This window comes from Stenella coeruleoalba, assembly GCF_951394435.1.
Source record: "Stenella coeruleoalba genome assembly, chromosome: 19".
Classification (NCBI taxonomy): Eukaryota; Metazoa; Chordata; class Mammalia; order Artiodactyla; family Delphinidae; genus Stenella; species Stenella coeruleoalba.
The window spans coordinates 40,157,257-40,175,295 of NC_137165.1; the positions used below are offsets into that span (position 1 = coordinate 40,157,257).

General features: G+C 39.8%; 1 protein-coding gene across 6 annotated transcripts in view; it reads left to right on the forward strand.

The window, feature by feature from the left end:
- Window positions 1-6,060: 6,060 nt before the first annotated feature.
- Window positions 6,061-18,039, forward strand: part of CDK12 (cyclin dependent kinase 12) — a 61,470-nt gene continuing 49,491 nt past the window's right edge. For 5 of the 6 annotated variants that reach the window (XR_013824971.1, XM_079903795.1, XM_079903791.1 and 2 more), the window contains exons 1-2: window positions 6,061-7,140; window positions 11,257-12,138. Coding sequence is in view for 5 of the 6 variants with exons in the window: in XM_079903795.1 (XP_079759921.1) it covers window positions 6,092-7,140; window positions 11,257-12,138 (1,931 nt within the window). In the remaining variant the exon portion in view is untranslated. The remainder of the gene's footprint in view (window positions 7,141-11,256; window positions 12,139-18,039) is intronic. The other variant, XM_079903792.1, reaches the window with a different exon arrangement.

Sequence of the window (18,039 nt, forward strand, 5' to 3'; positions counted from 1 at the left end):
TATGCAAACATCCTCCAAAGCCATTCCAGCAGGTAACTGCAGTTCAGATGAGCAGGCACAGCAGTGTAAATTTAATAAGAATAAATCTTTATTTGCCACATGCTTATTGCCACAAAGATATAAACCATGCTCCTTGAAAGTAGAACTTAAATTTTACTTCTTGTCTATTCCTCGTGCCCTCATTCCTTTCAGTCACTACACAGTGAGTTTCTCGGGGCAGGAATTGCCTCTCATTTCTGAATCCCCACTACCTAGCACTGTACCTGGGCTTAGTAGACAAATGTTTTACTGGGCCTAAAAAGCTTCTCTAGACCCAGCTCTTCTCCCCTTGCCAAACCCCAGCCACACTGACCTTCCACCTGCAGACAATTCCTTCACTCCTTCCTCTCCCAAGGTCCTTGAACATGCCTTTTTAACTGCTGGGAGGTCTTTCCCTACCCCACCCCCCCTCTCCTCACTGAGGCCAACTTATTCAGATCTCAATGTAAATGTCTCTTGCTCTGGACTAGAGAAGCAAGGCTTCTCTAACCCGTCACTTGATCAGGTCCTCCGTTATATTATTTCAAATTTCTCTTTAATACCACTTTCACCATCAAAATTAATTAAGTACATGATGATGCATTCAATGCCTGTCTTCCCTGCTAAACTATCAAATCCAGGAAGGGCGGCTGCTTTCACTACTGTCTAGTGATACTGCCTAGCCTAGCTCCTGACACATGTCAGAGACTCAATACATATTGTTGGGATAAACTGATAGTGTTGTCAGATAAAATACAGAACACTCAATTAAATTTGAATTTCAGATAATCAACAAATTTTTTTTAGTGTAAAAGTATGTTCATGTAAATCTAGCAAAAGCATTTATCCAAATGAGAATTTCCAAAGACAGTTCATATTTAAAATGCTGTGGGAATTCCCCGGCAGTCCAGTTGTTAAGAGTCCATGCTTTCACTGCCAAGGGCCTGGGTTTGATCTCTGGTTGAGGAACTAAGATCCCACAAGCCGTGTGGCACAGCCAAAAAATAAATAAATAGAAACAAAAAATAAAATAAAATGCTGTTTCCTTTCCTGTTGTCAAAGTACTCTTCATCCAACAAATATCTGTGGAGTCCTAATACTTGTGTATTAGGAGCTGGTAATATAAACTTGAAAGCACAGTCCCAGCCCTTGATGGGCTCACCTGATTTAGAGTTCTGAAAATATGACTGGTCACTGTAATTGTAGGCACCGAAAAATTTTTTGTTAATTTATTCTTACGCCCAAAGCATCACTGTTGGATACACAGTTACATTTCCCCATGAAAGCTCTCTGTACAAATAAACAATAATGTCTGTATTAAGTGTGGCTAGGAAATGTTAAATCATATAAAACTTGAAAACAGAATAAACTTTACCAAATTTTAGTCACAGAATAGAATAAGTTATTATTTCTCATCCGAAAATGCAGCTGAAATGACATTGTGGAAAAATTTGTACTCTAAAAGTAAAGATAGGAGAGACGTGTCATTAAATAAGAAAAGCATTTAAGGTACACATAGGAGTAATCTTATATGCCAAGAAGAGGAGGATGGACAAATTTTAAATGACTAAGCTTTGTGGGAGACTCCAGAGGACTCTTTAAACCAAAATCTAAACTAACAAATTGGCCTTGGGGTGAGGGAAAATTATTATAACTTTAGTTAAATATTTCCCCTTGTGTACAGCCTAAGGAGAAGCTTTCTGACCTGCTTTGGGGGATTTACAGGGAAACTACAGTCATCACCTGACTGATCACCTTGGGCTTCCCAGAGTTGCCCTGACTCCCTGCCCTGCGAGGTCATGCAAATAAAGCAAATCATGCAGTCCTGGAATTTCAGAGTTCAAAGTTTTTCTGTAAAGGGAAGCAACCCTTGTTTTACAAAGGCACAATTCTCACCAGTTTTGGCCAATCTCAGCAGTTGTATTTAAAAATTTAGACACACTCAAAATGGCTTGAAGGCTTAAAGACATAACACCATAAAACTCCTAGAAGAGAACATAGGCAAAACATTCTCTGACAATAAATCATACCGATGTTTTCTTAGGTCAGTCTCCCAGGGCAATAGAAATAAAAGCAAAATTAAACAGGGGACTTCCCTGGTGGTCCAGTGGATAAGACTCCACACTCCCAGTGCAGGAGGCCTGGGTTCGATCCCTGGTCAGGGAACTAGATCCCACATGCGTGCCTCAACTAAGAGTCTGCATGCGGCAACTAAGATCCCATGAGCCACAACTAAGACCAAGCACAGCCTAAATAAATAAATAAATATTTTTAAAAATGTACCATATCTTTTAAAAAATAATAATAATAAACAAATGGGACCTAATCAAACGTATAAGCTTTTGTACAGCAAAGGAAACCATAAAACGAAAAGACAAGCTGCAGACTGGGAGAAAAATATTTGCAAATGATGAGACTGACAAGGGCTTAATTTCCAAAATATACAAACAGTTCATGCAACTCAATAACGAAAAAAAAAAAAAAAAACAATCGAAAAATGGACAGAAGATCTAAATAGACATTTCTCCAAAGAAGACATACAGATGGCCAACAGGCACATAAAGAGATGTTCAACATTGCTAATTATTAGAGAAATGTGGAAATCAAAACTACAGTGAGGTACCAGCTCACACTGGTCAGAATGGCCATCATTAAAATGTCTACAAATAATAAATGCTGGAGAGGTTGTGGAGTAAAGGGAACCCTCCTACACTGTTGATGGGAATGTAAATTGGTGCAGCCACTGTGGAAAACAGTATGGAGGTTGCCCCCCAAAATAAAAATGGAGTTGCCATATGATCCAGCAATCCCACTCCTGGGCATGTATCTGGACAAAACTATAACTCAAAAAGATACATGGGGCTCCCCTGGTGGCGCAGTCGTTGAGAGTCTGCCTGCCAATGCAAGGGACACGGGTTCGTGCCCCGGTCTGAGAAGATCCCACATGCCGCAGAGCGGCTGGGCCCGTGAGCCATGGCCGCTGAGCCTGAGCATCTGGAGCCTGTGCTCCACAACAGGACAGGCCACAACAGTAAGAGGCCTGCGTACCACAAAAAAAAAAAAAGAAAAAATCAGAGTAATTTTGATGAACTCATGCCAACGCTTAATAAGGTGGACCAGTCACTTCATCTAATCAGCTCATTAAGTCTCATGTCATCTGCCATCATGTTAGACACTGGTGGAGACCTTTACATCCAGGCCCTCTTGCAGCAATGAATGAGGAGTTACCACACCTGAGTTCAAGTACTTAATTCTATCCTCTTTTATTCTTTTTTCTTGATAGTATTAATTTTACTTCTGTAGATGATTAAAAAGTTGTCATGAAAAACTTGGTCTTTTTCTTTTTTTTTTTTTTTTTTGGCTGAGCTGCATAGCGTGTGGGACCCTAGTTCCCCCATCAGGGATGGAAACGGGGCCCCTGGCAGTGAGAGCACAGAGTCCTAACCACTGGACAGCCAGGAATTCCCTGTCTTTTTCATTTTTTTTTAATGAAGATTTATGGGCTCAAACATTTAAGTAAAAAACTTTTTTTGTACCCATGTGACCCAAAGCAACAAGAACATTTTCAGGGAGTGATTTGGAGAGTAGATTTTTCTGCCTTCATTCAGAATGTTTTCTGGCTCCTAATTTACTGGATGCTCTTTTCATATACAAATCCTTATCTACGTTTTCTGGCCCAACTCAAATGTCATACTTTTTAAAAAATTTTTATTTGTTTATTTTTGGCTGTGTTGGGTCTTCGCTGCTGCGCGCGGGCTTTCTCTAGTTGCAGCAAGTGGGGGCTACTCTTCGTTGCAGTGCACGGGCTTCTCATTGCGGTGGCTTCTCATTGCGGAGCACGGGCTCTAGGTGTGCGGGCTTCAGTAGTTGTGGCACGCGGGCTCAGTAGTTGTGGCACACAGGCTTAGTTGCTCCGTGGCATGTGGGATCTTCCCAGACCAGGGGTCGAACCTGTGTCCCCTGCATTGGCAGGTGGATTCTTAACCACTGGGCCACCAGGGAAGCCCCTCAAATGTCATACTTTTATAAAGCTTGCTCTTACCACTCCCAACCTTCTTTTGAACCTCCACACTGCTCTGTATCATTCTTATGACATTTATTACCTTATGTTTTGAGGTATGAATATATTGTCTATATCCTTCTTGAGGGGTCTCAGTGGGCACTAGTACACGGAGAAGGACCTTAAAGTCCCACACACATATTTATTGAAGAAAAGAATGGGGAAGCTTGGACAAGCCACTTAGCTTCTCTGTTCCTTAGTCGCCTCACTAATGCAACCTATTTCAGGGGTAAGTTGTGAAGAGGTAAGTTGTGAATGGAATGAGTTAACATGTGCCAAGGAATTTTGAAAGATAAAAAATGAGGGGCAGTGTAAGATACTTTTTCCTGTTCATGAATACTATGCTTTGCTTGTTCATAACTATAATCTTCTGTGTGAAGATAAATGGCTAAATGATTCCAAAAGAGCCAGAAGATGATCTCAAGAGGTGATGAGCTTTCAAGATTCTTAAGATTTTAAGCAGACTGGAGAGTGGTAGTGCCACACAATGAAAGAGCTTGTAGCTTAAGGTCAGACACGAATTTTTTTTTTTTGGCTGTGTTGGGTCTTCATTGCTGTGCCCGGGACTTCTCTCTAGTTGTGGCGAGCAGGGGGTACTCTTCACTGTGGTGTGTGGGCTTCTCATTGCTGTGGCTTCTCTTGTTGCAGAGCACAGGCTCTAGGTGCGCGAGCTTCAGTAGTCGTAGCATGCAGGCTCAGTAGTTGTGGCTCATGGGCTCTAGAGCGCAGGCTCAGTAGTTGTGGTGCACTGGCTTAATTGCTCCACGGCATGTGGGATATTCCCGGACCTACGCACCCTGCATTGGCAGGCAGATTCTTAACCACTGCACCACCAGGGAAGTCCCCAGACGTGAATTTTTATCTCTTCTTTGGCCCTTGCTGGGTTAGCTTTGTTACCCTAAGTAACTTACTCAACTTTTCTGAGTCCGGGTTTCCTTATTTGTAAAATAGGGATGAGGAAATTGTGTTATTGCAGGGCAGTACGAGAATTAGTAATAATGCACGTAGTAGTATATGCTACCTAAGTGGGAAGAATCGTTAATACTTAGGGACTTGGGTTGAAATAGCCCCACATTTGCTCTTTATTCTGTTGACAATATTTTCATCGTGGTATTTAAAGGAGCTGTTACAGAGTATGCAAAAATTAGTTTGCGCCGGAACTTGGGAATATGTATTTGTTCAATGAGTTATTAATAAAGTCTTGAATTTAAAAATTCCTCCTAAGTCCGTTTCAATAAAGTTCTGCTCAAACGCGGAGCTGGGATCTTATCGCGAGAATCTGGCGGAATGCGTTTCTGGCCCGGGACTTGCTCTCGCGTTGTTTGAGCAGGCAGTGGGGAGAGGTGAAAGGAAGCAGGAAATACCGCGAGAGTACTGCAGATTCTCGCGATATTTCCTGGGATTACCCCCTCCCCCTTCCTCCCAGTGCTGTTTCGGTTTAACCTAGTGTGTGACTGTGAGCCTCTGTGAGGGAGCGAGTGAGTGTGAGGTACTGAGGTGAGGCGGAAGCTAGAAAAGGGACTCTTTCAGTAGCGAGGGACAAAGGGGGCGTGAGGCACCTAGGCCGCGGGACCCCAGCGACAGGAAGCCGCCCCGAGCCGGGCTACCGGGAAGGGGAAGGGCCCGCGCAGTCCTCACAGGGCCCCAGAGCCGGAGTCGGCCCCACAGCCCCGGGCCGTCGGCTTCCTACTTCCTCGACCTCCCCGGCGCCTGGGCCTGAGGATTGGCTCGGCGTGGGGAGGAGGGGAAACAGACTCGAGCGGCTACCCGTTGTCTCGCAACTCCACTGCTGAGGAACTCTCATTTCTTCCCTGGCTCCTTCACCCCCCACCTCATGTAGGAGGGTGCTGAGGAGTCGGGAGGGAGGAGGAGCCTGGGCTACCGTCCCTTCCCTCCCCACCCCCTTGTAGGGGCGCTTTGGTAGGCGTGGGGCTGGGGCTGGGGGGGAGGGTGGGGGTTACTTTTTGGAGTGCTGGGGAACTTTTTCCCCATTTTGAGGCCAGGGGAAAGGGAATGCCCAATCCAGAGAGACATGGGGGCAAGAAGGACGGGAGTGGAGGAGCTTCTGGAACTTTGCAGCCGTCATCGGGAGGTGGCAGCTCCAACAGCAGGGAGCGTCACCGCTTGGTGTCGAAGCACAAGCGGCATAGGTCCAAGCACTCCAAAGACATGGGGTTGGTGACCCCCGAAGCAGCACCTTTGGGTACAATTATCAAACCTTTGGTGGAGTATGATGACATTAGCTCTGATTCCGATACCTTCTCTGACGACATGGCCTTCAAACTGGACCGGAGGGAGAATGATGAACGTCGCGGGACTGATCGGAGTGACCGCCTCCACAAACACCGTCACCACCAGCACAGACGTTCCCGGGACTTGCTAAAAACTAAACAGTCAGAGAAAGAAAAAAACCTGGAAGCCTCCAGCAAGTCGGGATCGATGAAGGACCGGATATCAGGAAGTTCAAAGCGTTCAAATGAGGAGAATGATGACCATGGAAAGACGCAGGTCTCCAAAAGCAGCAGCAACAAGGAATCCAGGTCATCCAAACTCCATAAGGAGAAGACCCGGAAAGAACGCGAGTTGAAGTCCGGGCACAAAGACCGGAGTAAAAGTCATCGGAAAAGGGAAACACCCAAAAGTTACAAAACCGTGGACAGCCCCAAACGGAGGTCCAGGAGTCCCCACCGGAAGTGGTCGGACAGCCCCAAGCAAGATGATAGCCCCTCAGGAGCTTCTTACGGCCAAGATTATGACCTTAGTCCCCCGAGATCTCACACCTCTAGCAATTACGACTCCTACAAGAAGAGTCCGGGAAGTACCTCAAGAAGGCAGTCAATCAGCCCACCTTACAAGGAGCCTTCTGCCTACCAGTCCAGTACACGGTCACCCAGTCCCTACAGTAGACGACAGAGGTCTGTGAGTCCCTATAGCCGGCGACGTTCTTCCAGCTATGAAAGGAGTGGCTCTTACAGTGGGAGATCACCCAGTCCCTACGGCCGAAGGCGGTCCAGCAGCCCTTTCCTGAGCAAGCGCTCTCTGAGCCGGAGTCCGCTCCCCAGGTGAGCTATTTGTCTAACAGCCCGTTCCTTCTTTCGGTGGCTTATGAGGAACAGGTGATTAGACATGTTAACATTTTGTTGAAGCCCCCAGTGTTCATCATTGACTGGAACACTTTGCTATTGGCTAGTCATCATGTAGGTGAGTCTGGTCTCCTCTTAACCCAGAATTGGAGAAGTGCAGAGTTCACATGCCTACAGCTGCTAAAGGTAGGTACTTCCAGTGGTGGGATCTTCAGTTGTAAGCTCCCACGTGAGAAAAATCATAGGCTTCTGCTTACTGACTGCATAGGATTGATACTGGTGCCCAGAGTTTATCCAGCTATTTCAGTTGCTTTGTCTTAACTTTTTAAAAATCACTTTGGTATTAGTGCCTTAGGCTTCATTGGACCTGATTGGAGATGTAAGAAATTAAAATTTTTCATTTGTATTATCTCGGGGCTATTTGCCTAAGTCATCTACCATTTGTGCTGTCCACTGAGTCTCCAAACTTGTAAGTTTATTTCCTAATTGACAATTTTTTGATAACTTACAAGAGACTCGTGTCTTTTTTACGGTATGCGGGCCTCTCACTGTTGTGGCCTCTCCCGCTGCGGAGCACAGGCTCCGGACGCGCAGGCTCAGCGGCCACGGCTCACGGGCCCAGCCGCTCTGCAGCATGTGGGATCTTCCCGGACCGGGGCACGAACCCACGTCCCCTGCATCGGCAGGTGGACTCTCAACCACTGCGCTACCAGGGAAGCCCGAGACACCTGTCTTTTATGTGATGTTTCTAGTGGAAATTCAGCCAATTAGTTCTTTTTCCCTTTTATGGTATAACCTAGCAGAAATTGTTTCCAAGGATAATTTGATTTTATTTACAGCATCACCATTGACTTATTTGTGACCACAGGTTAATTTCAAAATCTTTCTCTTAAAAATTGGTAATAGTACCTTCACTGTGATATTTTTGGTGAGAAAGTCATGTTAGTTTGAAATTTAATTGTTGAAGTGAATTGTCTACAGAAAACTGTTCTTGTTCCTAGGTGGTGAGATGTACCTTCCTCTTTGCTTTTCTTCAAAAGCAGAACTTGGGCTTTGGAGTTATACCTGAGTGGAATCCTAATCTTGCTTTTGTGACCTTTGGCGTATAATTTAATTTCTCTGTGTGTGAAATGAGAATAATAACTACCTACTTCTAGAGTTGTTGTGAGGATTAATTAGTAAATATGAGTGCATAGCCAGGTACAGTGCCTGGTACTTGGAGCCAGTCAGTAAATTCTATCAATGAATGAGGGAAATGTTGTTGAACACTAGTAGAGAAATTATGCGAATTTGAAAAAATCCATGCATGTCTTTTATATGTCAGTGTGAGTAATTTTTGCTGACTTAAAGTTATAATTATTCGTAAACTAGTTTGAATTCATCAAGCTACAGGAGTTCCTAGCTGTTAGAGTCTGAAGTTCCTTAGGCTTTCCCCCTCCATTTTATTACAATTTTTCAAGCACAGAAAAGTTGAAAGAATTGTAGTGAGGACTCAAGTATGTCCCACCTAGATTCTGCAATTAATATTTGCTATACATTTTATCATCTCTATCCATCTCTCCACCTTCATTTGTTTTGATTCATCTGAAAGTAAGTTGCATACTTACTTGAAGTTTATAGTGAAGTTCCATTCTGTATACTTCACTATAAACACTTTAGCATGTACACCATTAGCTAGAGTTCACTTTTTTTTTTTTGGAGGGATGAGGGGTAAATTTATATACAGTGAAATGGATGTCTTAACTGTACCATTTGTAAAATTGCTTAGTTTTTTAAGGATGCCTTAGAAATATTCTCAGAATATTTGTTTTCTTGAGGGAGTAGTTTCATTAAGCCTGTTCTGAGAATTTTTGATTGTTATGGGGTTTGGGAATACAGAATTACATTGAGGCTAAAACACTAAAACAAGTTTCAGTAAAAACTGCTACTTTGCAGTGATTCCTTTTGGATTCAAATCTCAAGTTCTCTCTTCCTCTACTCACTTAGTTGGAACTAGTGCAGTGATGGTAAAAATAAATCAAGAAAGAATTGGAGACACAGTATTATAGGACACAAATATAAACACTACATAATAATTCTGGAGTCACATGCACATTTTTAGTTGGCTTGAAAAGAGCATTATGTGTTTGTGTGTGTGCGTTATGTATGTAGTTTTCCTCATTCAATTTCTTAGAGTCAGGGTGGAGAAACATACAGATCCCTTTTATGGTATTCTCTTTTTTTTTCCTTGAGAGACAGTCAAGATTAAACAAAAGATTTCATTTTTAAAGACTGAAAATGCTTTGGCAGAAACGCAAGGTCTTCGCATCCACCAAATTATTAGTGATTAATAGTAGAAATTTCATTTCAAATGGTGGGACCTAACTTAATTTAGGGAAAAAATACATTTGTTTTTGAAGACAATTTTTTTTGTTGCCTGCATTTACCTATTTGTTGTTCCCTATACCCCCTTTTTTCCTTGAAGAGTGGACCTGGACCTCAAATGTAACGTTTATATAACTTATGGCCATCCAAACATCCTATTAATTGTAGGCTTCTGTTCAGAAGTTTAAGGTTTGTAGCAGAGTTCCTTAGGAAGATTTAGTCATGCTGAAAGATGAAAGAAACAGTGGTTTGTAGAGCACGGTCTCTGACATTACTTAGTGTTTTTCTGAGATAATGTTAGTTTTAGACCAGCCTATAATTCAATCAGAGAAAACCTCTTGTTTTAGCCACTTATTTATAAGAGAAGTATTAGTTTTCTGAAGGGTAAGTGGATACTTGGTAAATTCACTTAACTACTTTCAGTATTTTATATCCTCATGTTCATATATACATTGTTGTTATTGTTGTTTTGAGCACTTTGATTCCAATGATAACTTTACATTTTAATAAACGTGGAAGAAAGTTTCCAAAAAGCATTATAGGTATAAGAAAATCATGACTAACATCATGTGAGTTGTTTCACCTACCATGTATATGCTATTTGTTTTGAAACATTTTGAATCACATCAGCCTTACCAATGATCAACGATAAAGGGAGATATTGAAGATCTGGAATGGGAACAATTTGTTTTACACTACTGCGCAAATTATCTTTTGTCCAGTCACATTTTTTGTGCTGATTTTTTTTCCTCCTCACACTGAGGCCTGAGCACATTAGGCTTTATGAAAAAGCAAAAAAGAATTAATGAGGGTTTGGGTTTTAATTTAGAATAATCTGCCTTATAGATTCCCAGATTTTACTTTCCAATCCTTCCTTAATAATGGAGAAGATAAGTTGAACATGCAATAATACCTTGCTTTATGAATTCCTAAAAAGTTTATTGGAAATCATTTTATATTTGAAAGTACTAGAAGCCATCATAGTTTTAATAACTTCTAATAAATTATTTTGGTAAGACAGTTTCTCTGGTTTATCTAGTTTTTGTAAATCCTAACTCTTGTAATTGGGGGTTTGTTTAGTATAGGTGCAACTTAATTATAAAGTGAGGATACAAGGAACAGAAACTTTTCCTGGGATTTCTCAATAAAATAGCTGTCTAGTTTAAAAAATTTAGGTTTTGCTGAAGTGTGCTAGTTACTTTTAACTTCCTAATTGATATAACCCACGTTTAGCATTAAGTATGACTTTTTAAAATCATGTTTTCAGTTTATCAGATATTTAAACCAAAGTGCTAAAAGTAATCATTGTGAATATGGGTATTTTCTAACATGGGAAAAAAGTATCCATCCATCTTCCTTCAGTTGAATAAGTAGTGGATAATTTTTAGATTATATGATTGAAATATGTTGCCATGCAGGATTTATTTCCTTCTAATCTATTTTTTAAAGTAAAGAACAGTTTTAAATTTACAGAAAAATTGTAAAGATAGTACAAAGAATTATTTTATGTCCTCAAACTCAGTTTCCCCTATTGTTAACATCTTACATTTGTTACAATTAATGAACCAATATTGATACATTATTATTATTATTTGATGGTACCTAATCTATTTTTAAGATTGCTAAATACTCAGTGGGTTTTTTAAGTTACAGTTTTTCATAGTTTGTTTAACTGATCTATTCCACATTGCTGTAGTCTATCCATTTTAAACTGCTTTTTTCTTTTTCCAGTAGAAAATCCATGAAGTCTAGAAGTAGAAGTCCCGCATATTCAAGACACTCATCTTCTCATAGTAAAAAGAAGAGATCCGGGTCACGCAGTCGACATTCCAGTATCTCACCTGTCAGGCTTCCACTGAACTCCAGCTTGGGAGCTGAACTCAGTAGGAAAAAGAAGGAAAGAGCAGCAGCCGCTGCAGCAAAAATGGATGGAAAGGAATCCAAGGGTTCACCTATATTTTTGCCTAGAAAAGAGAACAGTTCAGTAGAGGCTAAGGATTCAGGCTTGGAGTCTAAAAAGTTACCCAGAGGTGTAAAATTGGAAAAATCTGCCCCAGATACCGAACTGGTGAATGTAACACATCTAAATACAGAGGTCAAAAATTCTTTAGATACAGGGAAAATAAAGTTGGATGAAAACTCTGAGAAGCATCCTGTTCTTAAAGATTCAAAAGGACAGGGAACAAGAGACTCTAAACCTGTAGCACTAAAAGAGGAGATTGCTACTCCAAAAGAGACAGAGACATCTGAAAAGGAGACCCTTCCACCTCTTCCCACAGTTACTTCTCCACCTCCTTTACCAACTACTACCCCTCCACCTCAGACACCCCCCTTGCCACCTTTGCCTCCACTACCAGCTCTTCCACAGCAACCACCTCTGCCTCCTCCCCAACCAACATTTAGTCAGGTTCTTTCTTCTAGTACTTCAACTTTGCCCCCTTCTATTCATCCAAGGACATCAACTCTGTCCTCTCAGGCAAATTCTCAGCCCCCTGTACAGGTTTCTGTGAAGACTCAAGTGTCTGTAACAGCTGCTATTCCACACCTAAAAACTTCAACGTTGCCTCCTCTGCCCCTCCCACCCTTATTACTGGGAGATGATGACATGGATAGGTAAGTCCTGTGGTTAACTGGGAAATTTTAACCCTCTTGTTCTAAGTGTAATGTATTTTTTGTTCTCAAGCTTTGTCAAAATTGATCTAATGAATGGCTGTTTAGAATGCTTTCATGAATAAGAAATGCCTTTGATGTTTGGTTTTCAGTGGAAAAGTCCTTATATATGACATTTATTAGGAAAAGAGAATTACAGTTTGAGGTCTACGTAACCCTTTTTCTCATAAGTGTATTTATTGATAATTTTGATTCAAATTTAAAAATCATGTGTTTTTCTCCTTAAATTTTTATGTTGAAAATTTTAATATTAAATAGCTGCAGAAAAGTTAAAAGAATATAATTAACACCTGTATACTCTTCACCTTGATTCACCAGTTGTTAATTTTCTGCCATATTTGTTTTAACTGTAGATATCATGACACTTCTGAATACTTTAGCATGTCTCTCCTAACAAGAACATTTTCCTATATAATCACAATACCTTTATCACCCTAAAAAACTTATCATTCATTTATTAAATAATATCAGTAGCATATCAATAATAATAATATCCTCAGTGGTCCCAAAAATGTCTTTTATAGCTACTTTTTTTTTCCTCCTGATGCTTTAAAAAAATTAATTATCCTGTAAGAAGAAAAGAACAATATGTAGAATCTTTGCTAATTAGAATATAAATTCACAGTGGGGTGATGGGAAGAGCTCTAATTTTAATGAGTCCTCTGAGTGTTGAAAACTGAAATAATTTGAAGCATGAATCTGATTTCATGGAAGGCATTAGGAAATATATTTGTTTAATTTCTTGACAGGCCTAGCCAGGCAAGTACCACCAAACAAACATGATTTAGCAGTGACATATGCCATGGCAATCTTTGTATTATTCTTTTTCCTGTGGAGATTCTGCCCTCTTGTTCTGGAGGATGAGTTTCACTTATTGCAACAAACTTCCACTGTAAGCACAAAAATAAGTATTATTGGTCTTGCATCCCAGACCAATTCCCAAGCTTCCCTTACTTTCCAGGTGACATCAGTAGTTTGAACAGTGATACATTTCAGCCCTTTAGATCTATATTTTTTCAGATTACACTCTGCACTTTTTTTAGAAGGTGCAAGTGCAATAAATGAGAGGGAAAGAGATTATTTAAAAGAATGGCTCCATTACTATACATAGCTGTAAATCTGATTTTAAAGAAAAATTTCACATGCTCTTTCTAATATTAATAGGTATTTATGAATTCTGCCACATCCTGAGAACTGCAAAGGAGAACAGAACCTGAAATTTATGTAGAAAAATTTGTTTGAGGTACACAATATACTTCTCATAGATACAAGCGATATATTTTTACAGTTTTTGTTGGAAAATAGTCAATTGAGTATCATCCAAAGGGAACCTAGGCCACTGTCTATCCGCAGGAACCTTGTTTAAATCTTAGTTTACGTAGTGGCTAGGACAATATCAGTGTGGCTAAGGATCTTGCTTTTGAAATGTTTACTTGGCTAACCAAATAGCTGTTGAACCTACCTACCATGCGTCAGCATGGAGTGCAGGTTTCCAGAGGTGGAACAATTTTGATAGAAAGCACATAGGAATTTTTATCTTTCAGATTGCAGATGAGGGGTAAAGTAAGACCATTCAGTGCTTATTTGAGTATGTGTAGCTATCTTTAAAAATGTGTAAGAGAGAGAATGAAGTGAGAAAACTTATTTTTGTTATATATTTATTCTGATTCCAAAAGTGTAACTATTTTATTTTATAGTCCTTACTAAAGGTAGAAAAATGGAAGTGAAGATTTCTTCCACTATCAGTTTTATTTTTTCACTATAAAACTATAAATTCAAGATAGTTTTTCTGTTCTTGTTTTTATTTACTTATTTGGTGCCACCCTATCCATGTACCAGCTGCACCTATCTTTCACATGAAAAATATTTATTTATTTAAAAAAAATTTTTTGGCCACACCGCGCAGCATGCAAGACCCTAGTTCCCTGAGCAGGGATTGAACCTGCCCACCTTGCATTGGAAGCGTGGAGTCCTAACCACTGGACCACCAGGGATGTCCCGAAAAATAATTTTATGTAAGAAAACTTTTTAGGAAGGAATCTGAAAGTTGCACATGGGACTCATATTCCTCCTACTTTATCTCATGTGAGGCTTCAGGAGCTTAAATGTTGAGAATGTGACTTACACATCTTTTTATTGCCTACAGTGTTTTAAACATAGAACACAGAATGCAGTCATTAAATATTGATTATTTGAATAAGTAAAACTGCTGAAGGAGCCAGAGTCAGGGCTTGTGTGAAATGACATCGGGCATGTAGTTAAATTATTTGCCACCTGGATGACATAAAGCTTGTATTAGAGGATTTGTCCTTTTGGGAAAAGATTGAAATTTTTCTTTCAAACATATATATTGGGCAGGAGTGTATTAACCCAGGTATCAAATGCAGGAGTGAATTTAATTAATGGTACTGCAAAAACCTTTATGATTCATGGTGTACAATTCTTGGTTTCAAGAAGCAAAGGCTGCCAAACATCCACCGTGATATGGTACATTCTTCATGAACATAGCTATTCATGGGGATCTGCTGCTTTTTAAAAATTTTCAGTTAACCACATAGGGTTTTTTTAATATTGTTTTCTTTATTTTTTTGAAAGCCTTGTTCATTTGGAGTTTTATCAGACTTGAATAGAGTCTACGTTATTCTCAAAGGCTGTATTTTTAAAGTACTGAGCTCGTGTAGAATAGGCCTGGGTAAACATTCAGATTAGATTTTAGGATTTTTGTAATAGAATGCTTGTTTTTTACTAGAATGCTAATACAATGTTTTTAATGTATTCACTCAAATTTTTAATAGAAGTTTGTAAAAATAAATCACTTTTTAAACAACCTGCTTTAAGGGGAAGGAGATAAATGATCTATTTAAAGTAGTTTATTTTACATTTTGAAAATTAATAAGAATTAATTTTGGGGAATTCCCTGATGTTCCAGTGGTTAGGACTCTGTGCTTCCACTGCAGGGGGCTCGGGTTCTATCCCTGGTCAGGGAACTAAGAGCCCTGAAGCCACGTGGTACGGCCACCCCCCCCCCCAAAAATTAATTTCTTTTCACATAGTTCATATGTAAATTCATATTTTTTTTTCTTTATTAACAATAAAGACTTATTAGAGGTGTTACATTGTACCTACAGATTAAATCCAGCATCGTAAATTCCAAGAGACTATCCGGATTCTAAAATTTCAGCATCTTGGAGCTTGGCAACTTTTTTTTTTTTTTAATTATATACAAGCATTATGCAACCTTGTCACTACATGTGAACCCATCTGCAGGTATAAATGGAGAACCAGGAAATACTGATATTGGTAGGGTAGATCAGCACTTCCTGGTACTGAATCTTCAAGTAATGACTTAGATGTTCAGTATCTGCTCCAATATGTTAGGCTCTCTGCATCTACTGTATGCCCTCAGAACTATATAGAGCTTTATTTTAGTGAGTGCCCTACACTAAAGGCTAAAGAGCATAATGTTGTTAAGCACTGCAATTTTATGGGTCATCATTATTCCAAGGTTTTTGGTACATTTGGAATTTATTGAAACAGAATTTGACCTCTATTAACTTGTGCCCTGAACTGGTAGTACATATCCCATCAAACATTCTTTCTTGACATAAACATACTAAAAATATAATTTTTCAGAAGTAATGTACATTTTCACAGTAGCAAACAATATTTGAACCCATAAAGTAAATTTTGGATAAAACAAGTGTAAATATAAAATATAGACTGAACGTAAATGATGGTGAAAGAATTCAGATAATTTGATTCTAGTGACACAGAACCAAGATGGAATCTATTTCTGAGTCATGAGGAATTGAAATTTATAAAAAATATTTTGACATTAGTTGAAAAATTAGGAATTTTCTTTCCCAAATGTCTTAAAAATTGGGGAAATTTAAAAAATCTATATGGCATCCTGACTCAAGAGTTTTCTGGTAACAGGCTTTGTTCCCAGGGTAGAAAAATCTTAGTGCAAATTATAATAATGTTGTGTGTTCATCTCTATCAGTAATTTAACAGAAAGTTTCAGGTGATTGTTTTGCTGTCCATTGACTACCCCAGTTCTGGTTGATATGGTACAAACTAGATTCTATTGTTCTGTCTGATTTATAAGAGATTAAAATGATGAAAATTGGTAGGAAGTAGTAGCTTTTGAGATTGTGTTTCACACACAGAGGGCAGCAGTATGCTTTAAAAAGATACATTGTGGGGCTTCCTTGCTGGCGCAGTGGTTAAGAATCCACCTGCCAATGCAGGGGATATGGGTTCGAGCCCTGTCCCAGGAAGATCCCACATGCTGCAGAGCAACTAAGCCCGTGAGCCACAACTACTGAGCCTGTGCTCTAGAGCCCATGAGCCACAACTACTGAGCCCGAGTGCCACAACTACTGAAGCCCACGCGCCTAGAGCCCGTGCTCTGCAATGAGAGTAGCCACCCAATGAGAAGCCCGTGCACCGCAACGAACAGTAGACCCCGCTCTCCGCAACTAGAGAAAAGCCCGCGCCCAGCAACAAAGACAACGCAGCCAAAACAAACAAACAAACAAACATACATTGCAAGGGGTAGATCTGTTCTTTATGGTTCTGTGGAAGTATTCATGAAAGAAATTTTTTTTAAATAACCACTTGTTGAAAACATAGAGGAGGTTTGTACTGTGGTTAGGATTCTCAGATTCTTTTTAATCTTCTGATACTGTGATGGAATACAAAAGACTATCTAGCATGGTTTTATTTGTAGGCATGAATTAGTATGCTGCACTATCTTTTCTGAGGACATGCATGGCACAAAATCCTTCCTTTACTCATAAATAGAGGTGGTTAAAAATTGGATCTGAAAACTGAATTTTCTAGTCTATTCCAGGAAAGCCATCCCTTCTGTTTCCCCCACTGACTATTAAAATTTGTTGATTATCATGAGAGACCTTCTGCTATCAGTGTTTTAATGATTCTGAAATAGTCTCTTGGACTCTTCTCCTTAGATTTTTAGTTTGAAGGTTATTTATCCATTTTGGATGGTTGGATATGGTTGCCTTTTGCTTCCCAGCTAGTAGAATAAATAAGTATATTTTTCACTTATTTTGATTTTCAGCTTAGCTGTATTTCTTACAAAACACTGTAAAATACTATTTGCTTTTTCCAAGTTTCTCGCCACATCTTTAGTAACATAATAGTATTGGCTTGGCCAAAAAGTTCGTTCAGGCTTTTCTGGAACATGGAAAAACTCGAACAAACTTTTTGGCCAACCCAATATTACATTGCTGGGCTTTCAGTCATTTAAATCTTTGCTGGTTAAAATATGGAGCAGGTTTGGTGACTTCATGAGTTGCATTGGTGCTTTGCAAATTTAAGATTATAACTTCCTGCATTTTATTTCATCTCAATAAAAATCCACATAGAATCTTAGGAAGGACATTAAAGAAGTTTATTAAAGTTGCTACAGGGGCTTCCCTGGTGGCGCAGTGGTTGAGGGTCCGCCTGCCGATGCAGGGGACGCGGGTTCGTGCCCTGGTCCGGGGGGATCCCGCATGCCACGGAGCGGCTGGGCCCGTGAGCCATGGCCGCTGGGCCTGCGCGTACGGAGCCTGTGCTCCGCAGTGGGGGAGGCCACAGCAGTGAGAGGCCCGCGTACCGCAAAAAAAAAAAAAAAAAAAAGTTGCTACAAATAATATGCCAAATTTTTTATTAGTTTTTTTAATATACTATAGATTTCTTTTTGCAAAATCCAAGTCTCTTTAACTGTGATAAACTCCATTTCATTATGTTATATTACTGGGGTTTTTTCCCCTTAAAAGTAAAATCTTTGTAATCTTTTAACAGCCAGACATTATAATCTTTGAAAAGGTTTATTTG